We start from the raw sequence: 9,278 nt of genomic DNA on the forward strand, positions 1-9,278 counted from the left end.
TGGGTCAATATACACAAATCAATCAAGATACACTGCATTAATGTAATGAAGAATAAAAATCATATGAGCATCTCAACAGATACAAAAAAAGGAATTGGCAAAATTCAACATCCGATCATGATAAAAACTCTCAAAACAGGAGCACCTGGGTGGCTCAGTTGGTTAAGCGACCAACTTCGGCTCAGGTTATAATCTCGTGGTTCGTAAGTTCGAGCCCCATGTTGGGCTCTGTGCTGACAGTTCAGAGCCTGAAGCTTGCTTCAGATTCTGTGTCTCCCTCTCTCTCTGCTCCTCCCCTGCTCACACTCTGTCTCTCTCTCTCTCTCAAAAATAAACATTAAAAATTAAAAAAAAAAAAATCTCAAAATAGTGGGTTTAGAAGAAGCATACCTCAACATAATAAAGACCACATATAACAAACCCACAGCTAACATCATACTCAATGGTGAAAAACTGACAGCTTTTCTTCTAGTATCAGGCACACAAGACAAGGATATACCCATTCTTGCCACTTACTCAACACAGTACTGAAAGGCTTAGCTGCAGCAGATAAGAAAAAGAAATAAAAAGGCATCAAAATTGCTAAGAAAGAAGTAAAACTGTCACTGTGTGCAGATACGATACTATACACAAAAAACTAAAAATTCCACACAAAAAAAGACTATTAGAAATAATGAATGAATTCAGCAAAGTTACAGGATACAAAACTAATATACAGTAATCTATGGCATTTCTATACACCAATAATGAAGTAGAATAACAAAACAAGCTCATTTACAACTGCACCAAAAAAGAATAAATTATCTAGGAATAAACTTAACCAAGGAGGTAAAAGACCTATAATCTGAAAACTATAAAACACTGATGAAAAAAATTGAAGACAACACAAATGGAAAGACATTCCATGCTCATGGATTATAAGAATATTGTTAAAATGTCCATACTACCCAAAGCAATCTACAGATTTAATGCAACTCCTACCAAAATACCAATAGCATTTTTCACAGAAGTAGAACAAATAATTCTAACATTTGTATGGAACTACGAAAGACCCCAAATAGCCAAAGCTTTCTTGATAAAGAATACAGACAGAGGTATCACAATCCCAGATTTCAAGATATACCACAAAGCTATAATCAAAATAGTACAGGACTGGGGTGTCTGGGTGGCTCATTTGGTTGAGAATCTTACTCGTGATTTCAGTTCACGTCATGATCCCAGGGTTATGGGCTCCACACTGAGTGGAATTCTCTCTCTCCTCTGTCCCTCTCCCCCACTCGCACTATGGTACTACACAAAAATACACATGCAGATCAATGGAACAGAGAGCCCAGAAATAAACCCACGTTTCTGTGGCCAATTAATCTACAACAAAGGATCCAAGAACACATACGGGGAAAAGATCGTCTCTTCAATAAATGGTGCAGATAAAACTGGACATCCAATTGCAAAAGAATGAAACTGGACCACTTTCTAACACCACACACAAAAATAAACTCAAAATGGACTAAAGATCTAAATGTAAAACATGAACCATAAAACTCCCGGAAGAAAACATAGGCAGTAATTTCTTTGACATCCAACTTAGCAACATTTTTCTGGGTATGTCTGTTCAGGAAAGAAAACAGAAGCAAAAAATAAACCATTGGGACTACACCAAAATAAAAAGCTTTAGCACAGCAAAGGAAACCATCAACAAAACAACAATGCAACGTATTAAATGGAAGAAGATATTCCCAAATGATATATCCAATAAAGGGTGAATAGCCAAAATATATAAAGAACTTACACAACATCAAAAAACAAATAATCCAATTAAAAACAGCAGAGGACTTGAATAGGTATTTTTCCATAGACATACAGATGGCAAAGAGACACATGAAAAGATGCTCAACATCACTAATTACCAGGGAAATGCAAATCAAAACCATGAGATATCATCTCATACCTGAGATAGTATGAGATCTCACAATGGCCACAACCAAAGGATAAGAAATAACAACTGTTGGCAAGGAGAAAAAGAAACCCACGTGATTGTTGGTGAGAATTTACATTGGTGCAGCCACTGTGGAAAACAATATCAAGAGTTCTCAAAAAATTAAAAAACAGAAATACGATATGATCTGTTAATTCCACTACTGGGTATTAACCGAAAGAAAACAAAAACACTAATTCAAGAAGATATACGCACCCCTATGTTTATTGCAGCATTATTTACAATAGCCAAGATACAGAAGCAACCTAAGTGTCCATCAATAAATGAATAGATAAAGATACATAGAGAGAGAGAGAGAGAGAGAGAGAGAGAGAGAGATACATATATATGCATATATACACAGTGGAGTATCACTGAGCCATAAAAAAGAATGAGAACTTGCCATTTGCGAAAACATGGATGCACCTAGAGAGTATTACATACACCAAGTGAAATAAGTCAGAGAAAGACACATACCGAATATTCACTCATGTCTGGTATCTAAAAACAAACAAACAAAACAAGTAAGCAAACAAAACTGAAACAGACCCATAAATACAGAGAATAAACTGATGCTTGTCAGAGGAGAGGGGATTACAGGGATGGGCAAAATGGGTGAAAGGAGTGGGAGATACATGCCTCCGATTTAGAAAGAGTCAATCACAGAGACAAAAGGTATGGCATAGGAAATATGGTCAATGGTATTTTAACAGCATTGTATGGTGACAGATGGCGGCTAGACTTGGGAGCATAGCATAACAGAGCTGCCAAATCACTTACGTTGTACATTTGAAACTAATGTAACCTTATGTCATATACTTCAATTTTTAAAAAGGGAGAAGGGAACAGCAAGGTCTACTTATGTAATAGAAGAATGTCTACTCTTCTTTCACTCCTTTAAAGGAGTCAGGAGTTTCTCCTACAAAAGAGCGGGGGAAGGGGGAAGAATACCCAAAGCTCTTTCCTAACTTTAGCAGATAGGTTTGGGCGATGGCAACCCAAAGCAAAACTCCCACACACTGGTTTAAGGATCCCCAATGTAAGAGCTAGCACCCTATCTACTCACATAAAAGAGAAGCCTGTCAATAAATAAGCTCCTATATACCCTCATCTTAAATATGAAACAGCAACAAAAATCAGCCAACATCTAAGGAAAATCTGGCGCATGACAAAGAAAACCATGTATTAAAAAACTGGCCCTGGAGGCACCTAAGTGGCTCAGTCAGTTAAGGGTCAGACTCTTGACCTTAGCTCAGGTCTCAATCTCAAGGTCATGAGTTCAGGCCACACACTGGGCTCCACCCTGGGTGTGAAGCCTACTTTAAAAAAAAAAAAAAAAGGCCCGGAAGTTGAAGTTATCTCCTACAACCTAGGTACTCAAAGTGTGGACCCCGGACCACCTGGGAGCATACGTGTGAGAAGAGAAACAGGCATTTTAGTCCTATAAGGACTCAGAAGTTTACTTCCTAATGACCCTCTCAAAGGAAATTACTTTTGAATGTGCACCAGCAAAATAAGAATGACAACCAAGGAAGCATAAAACATGAAATTTAAGAGATAATAAATGCAACCTGGGAGAGCCTTGAAAGGAATTCTAGTAGGCCAGTAGTTTGGCAAATCTAGGGAACAACGAGTTTAGATTGGGCTAGAAGGGTGGAGGTCTCCAAGAGGGCACTCTCCAGGAAAAAACAATTTTGTAGAATAGACAGTATGACTGAGGGTAAGACCGAGGCTATAATAAAGGAGCAGACAAGAATGGAGAGGAGGAAGCTATTCTGGTTGTGCTGGGGAAGAAAGGAAAATGTACAAGAGAATCATAATCCAAGTATGAAGCAAAAAGCCGAAAGTAGAATAAAAAGACAATCAAAAAGAAAAAAGAAGGACTTCAAGAAATGCCAGAAGGGCACCTGCCTGGTTCAGTCAGTGCAGCGTGTGACTCCTGATCTAGGGATTATAAATTCAAGACCCATTTATAAGTTGGGTGTAGAGATTACTCAAAAATAAAATCTTAAATAAACAAATAAATAAGGAATAGCCAGAAATGAGAGAATTATGAAGAAAGCACATGCTTCTTTCTCCAAAAGACAAAACTGTGAAAGGCAGCACTTTGACCAATTAGTAGGATGTAAGAAAGGAGAATTCATTCTGGCATTCCCTTTCAACACCCTTACAAAAGGATCCTGACTATGGCTAGAGGGAAAAAAACAAAATCCTAGCCATTGTAAACCTGCCTCTACTGTGAAAAATACGTACATAGCAATTCCATATAACAAATGCTATTATTCTTGTTCAGCTTTTGCAATCAACCAACAGTAAAACGTGTAACAGCCCTCGCAAGGTTACAAAATGGAATGTAAATATTGTGTGATGCTCTCAACCCTTATCACCTGATATCTAACAAGGTGCACTAAATCCTCAATTTAACATACGATGTTGATAAAACAAACTGGTGCAAGTATATTTTAAAATACTGAAGTATCTATCAGAAGAATTTACCACAAAACAGGTAAAAACCCAGGGAGCAGAAGTGAGATAAAAAGGGGCGGGAAGGAGGCTGTTGCATTTCTTTCATAACTTCACCTGTACTCTTCGATTTTTTTTTTTTTAACCTTACTCATGAGCACATCTTTTTAATAGCTAAAAGCTAGCTTCTTTAAGAAACTTTAGGGGCACCTGGGTGGCTCAGTGGGTTAAGCGTCCAACTCTCAATCCTGCTCAGGTCACGATCTCATGGTTTGTAGGCGTGAGCCCAGCATCGGTCACGTGCTGACAGTGCAATGCCTGCTTGGGATTCTCGCTCTCCCCAACTGGTTCTCTCTCAAAATAAATTATTTTTTCTTAAAAAGAAACTTTGTAAGACAAAGGAAACTTTAATACATGAAAATTACACTTTGATAATTTCATCCTGTACATGGTTTTCCTGTTTTAAAGATTTAAAAGTGTGTGCAGGGGCACCTGGCTGGCTCAGTGGGAGGAGCATGTGACTCTTGATCTTGGGGTCATGAGTTCTACATGTGGGTGTAGAGATTACTAAAAAAATAATAAAGTAAAATAAAAATAAAATAAAAATATGTTATATATACCTAGTATACAGTATACTACAATATATAGTAAAAGCTGAAATAAAGTGCTTTCCACAATAATTATGGGACTTCACAAAATGTCATCTTTTCAATTTTCCTACAAATGGAACATCAGCAGAACTACAATTAGTACAAAACTGTTGCAGTAGAATTGAACACTAAAATGGCAAGCTGAAGATGAGCATGAAGTATTTGATTAGCTTACACAATCACCAAAATAGCAGCAACATTAGTTGCCAGAAAATACCTTTCTCCTTTTAACACTGGAGTGGCCTCACCATTTAATTCTTAAAGGGGCTCTAAAAAAACTCCAAGCATTTCTTTAAAACAGAAACAACTTAAGCTGTAGATTTCAGTTTTTACTTGAAAAACATGCTTTTCAAGCCTTTAGTAAGCTAATTTAAATGGTATTGAAAAATTCTTTGACTTTTAATGTCAAATGCACTTTTAATGGTGCAACAGAGGCAAATGTCACCATAAAATGGGGCAGATCTACTTTTTACATACACGTTTACTAGAATGTTCACTAGAACATTTAGACAACAGTCTTTCCTTCCTCTCTTCTAATTTCATTCTACCTAGAAATAACCAGTGTTATCAATTTGATTGATTTTCCCAGACTTCTTGTGTCTGGCACTTCTTGTGCCAAATCAAAAAAACCTGAATTGTTAACATTAAACATCTTTAATCAACAAAAACATTAAAATATTAACATTAAAATGTCATTATTTTAAAACTCAAAGTTTTAAGAAATGGTTATTTGGTTTATTAGTTTGTCAGGTAGTTAGCCCTAGTTTTTAAACATACAATCCTCATTTATATAACCAAAACACAGTAATTGCAAAAAAGTTACTCTCATTTCTTGGAAGAAAAAAAAAAGTTACTCTATTCCAAAAAATCTGTATAAAATTGCTTAAATACACTCACTGGAAAACCTAGTAAGAATCTTTAACATTCATCAGATGTTTAACGTATTGTTTACAAAACACAACAATTATGTTATTATATTTAATCCTCCGTAGTACCCAAAATAAACCCATACTAGTAGAAAGATTACTTTATTAGATGCCTCTAAAATGTATAAGATTACCCATCTTTTTTTTTAATGTGTATCCCTATTAATCCGTACATAATTCTTGCTCACCTTTTCAAATACGTACTCATTTTACTTTTTTTTCTAACTAGAAAACACACATCCTTTTAAAAAATCTTGGAAACAACAAGAAAAATCATACTCTCACTTCTTGTACATGTTCGTCCATTTATCCACACACATATACATCAAATATTTTTAATTTTTTTAATGTCTATTTATTTTTGAGAAAGAGACCATGAGTGGGGGAAGAAGGGAGAGAGGGAAACAGAGAATCTGAAGCAGACTCCAGGCTCTGAGTTGTCAGCACAGAGCCTGACATGGGGCTCAAATCCATGAACCAAGAGATCATGACCTGAGCCACCCAGGCGCCCCTCAAATCTCTTTTTTTCTTATGAAATTTGGGATCATAGAAAATAAGCACATTTAGGGGCGCCTGGGTGGCTCAGTCGGTTAAACGTCCGGCTTCGGCTCAGGTCACGATCTCGCGGTCCGTGAGTTCGAGCCCCGCGTCGGGCTCTGGGCTGATGGCTCACAGCCTGCAGCCTGTTTCGGATTCTGTGTCTCCCTGTCTCTCTGCCCCTCCCCCGTTCATGCTCTGTCTCTCTCTGTCTCAAAAATAAATAAAACGTTAAAAAAGAAAAAAAAAAAAAAAAAGAAAATAAGCACATTTTAAGTGGTTCATTTGAAGCGATCATATTCCAAAAATTATAATCATATCATCACCAAAGAAGTACAGTGACATTCTTATTAGTTGCAAAATTAGTCTATTTACTTATCTACGTGTACTTTTGTGAGGTTTAAAATGTTAGACTTGATTTTCTGTAAGGCCTACCTGGCATAGGAGAAAAAGTACAGGCATTGATTGTAGAGAAAAAGACCTAGGTTTCAAATCCTGATTTTCTGAATTACAAGAAACGTGACCTTGTGTAGATTACAAACCAAGTCTGTTTGTCAGATGAAAATGTAAAGAACTGCACCTACCAGAATTGTTTCCAGGATTAAATAAAATGATATATGAGAAAGGAGCACCCAGTGCCTGGCACACAACAGTACCTCCACAAGTGTGTTCTTTCTTTCCCATTTAAAAAAAAAAAAGAAGAAGAAAAAGCGTGAATGTGACACAACTATTCAAAGTCAGAATTCTAGACATAAATACAGTAAACACACTTGAAAAGATGTTTTGTTTTGTTTTTTATCAGAGCCTTTTACTCACTTGTAATTTAAGTTATCTCACAATCCACTTAGCCGGCGACAACCCAGGGTGTTACTGTACGAAAAATTTTACTTCGGGAAAATATTTTAAGTCCATTTTACAATTTTCGCTATCTGAAATTATAGCTAACAACAGGAAGAATGCAAAAAAATTTCTCTTGTAAAAGTATACCACGAGTTAAAATCCTGCAGCTGAGAATCTCCTTCAAGGAAAATTGAAGAATGAAAAGAAAAGCAACTCTAGACTTTTTCCCCCTTCCAACGGTAAGTTTGGGGATAAACAAGGGAGTAATTCTTCAGAGCAATTTAGAAAATGCCAGGGACGTGGAAGAACACACGAGCGAAAGGGTAAGTTTGAAACTGCTCCCTGCGTAGGTCCGGGGGCGTGGGACGAAGATTCAAAACTTTGGGGTCTTTCGACAGAATTGAGGAATAAGACGGAGGGGGTCGGGGGGAGCGGTTCTATAAAAGTCAAAGGCAGAAAAAAACAATGGGAGGGGGAAGAGGCAGCCGAAAAACGCTCAAGACCCGGACTTTGGCGCAGCGGCTTCACTTTCAGGAAAGCAAAAGAGTTAGGAACTAAGAAAATGAGGAAATTCCGGTGCTCCGCAAGAAGGACGGAGGGGCCGTGAGAAACCGGGAGGCTGCGGGTGAAAGACCGGGTGGTGTCGTGGGAGAGAAGGGTCGACCCGGGAAAGCGAGCAGCGGCGGGACCGGAAAGCGAGAACAAGGATGCGGCCGGGGGGGGAGGGGGCGCGGAGGCCTCCGGGGTCGACCAACGTGACAGAAAACGAGTAGGGGACTCAGGGGGCCGTGGCAGCAAGGGGCGACGTGGTACCTGCAGAGATCGTCCAGGACGCTGCCGGGAATCTCCACCCGTTTGGTCTCCATGATGAGAACCCACAGCAGGAGCAGTGCATCCCGGCTCCGCGCGGCCGGGGACCAAGGGTACGGCACGGAGACTCCGGCTCGCCGGAAAGCGGGCAGCGGCGGCGGCAGCGACTCCAGCAAAGAGAGGGGGAAGGGGCGGGACCCGCTCACTTCCGTCCCGCTCCCTCAGCCCAGAACCCCGAGCCTGGGCCAGAGCGCGGGGCGGAGCCCCGGGAGTCACGCCCCTGCTCTGCTTGAAATGTCCAATGGGAAGCTGTAGAATTGGGAGGCTGAGCAAGCTAAGCCAATGAAATGTTTGTTTATTGGTCTGTCGCCTCCAATCCGTCTTCAAGCTGCTCAGTTGCTACTCAGAAAACCAACTTCCCGCCGCCTGTGATTGAGCCCTGGGGTTGCTACGCGCATGCGCACCATGCCTCCTTTGCACTACAGAAAGTCCAGAGGATTCAGGTCTTGCTGGTAGACTCAGAGACTACATCCTAGGGTTTGGCGTGGTGTAAATGTCCTCTTGGTGACCAAGCAGGCGCTCGTACCTCTTCAGGGCAGACGCCAACGGCGCATCCTGCGCAAGCGTGTACTTGGAATTCCTGTCACCAAGTATCCTGCACACTCATTGTCGTCCCATCGCCTCCAGGCCAAGGGCTGTGCCTCTAACTACAAACACCGGTTGTCTTTTGTGTGTGTGTGTGTGTGTGTGGTGGCTCACCTCTGCCTTTCCTCAAAGGACCCAGACAGAACTTTATCCTACTCTCTGACACCTAGTGAGATCTGAGAAAATATTGATTGAACCTGAACTTGGGAATCTTCATTCTACCTCCTGCACATACTCCAATCTACTAGCCCTCACTGATTCCTCATCTTGCTTAATAGAGCCCAATCCATTTAGGATCTTGCAGAAAAAAATCTAGATTCATCATTCTTTAACTTCCTCCTTTTACATCAGACTCACAGCCACACAAAGGCACCCCTCAGTCACAACTTTAATTCATTCTGATGAGGGAGCATGGGGCAAGCTGAGGGCCAA

At 39.9% G+C, this 9,278-nt stretch overlaps 1 protein-coding gene across 1 annotated transcript in view; it reads right to left on the reverse strand.

Annotated features, from left to right (window-relative positions):
• The window catches only part of DCP2 (decapping mRNA 2), a 50,510-nt gene extending 42,063 nt beyond the window's left edge, over positions 1-8,447 (reverse strand). Inside the window, exon 1 of the mRNA XM_019450492.2 lies at positions 8,205-8,447. Within this exon, the coding sequence (XP_019306037.1) occupies positions 8,205-8,257 (53 nt within the window). The 5' untranslated portion in view covers positions 8,258-8,447. The remainder of the gene's footprint in view (positions 1-8,204) is intronic.
• Positions 8,448-9,278: the final 831 nt, after the last annotated feature.

This window comes from Panthera pardus, unplaced genomic scaffold (assembly GCF_024362965.1).
Source record: "Panthera pardus isolate Hobbes unplaced genomic scaffold, ASM2436296v1 HiC_scaffold_2, whole genome shotgun sequence".
NCBI lineage: Eukaryota > Metazoa > Chordata > Mammalia > Carnivora > Felidae > Panthera > Panthera pardus.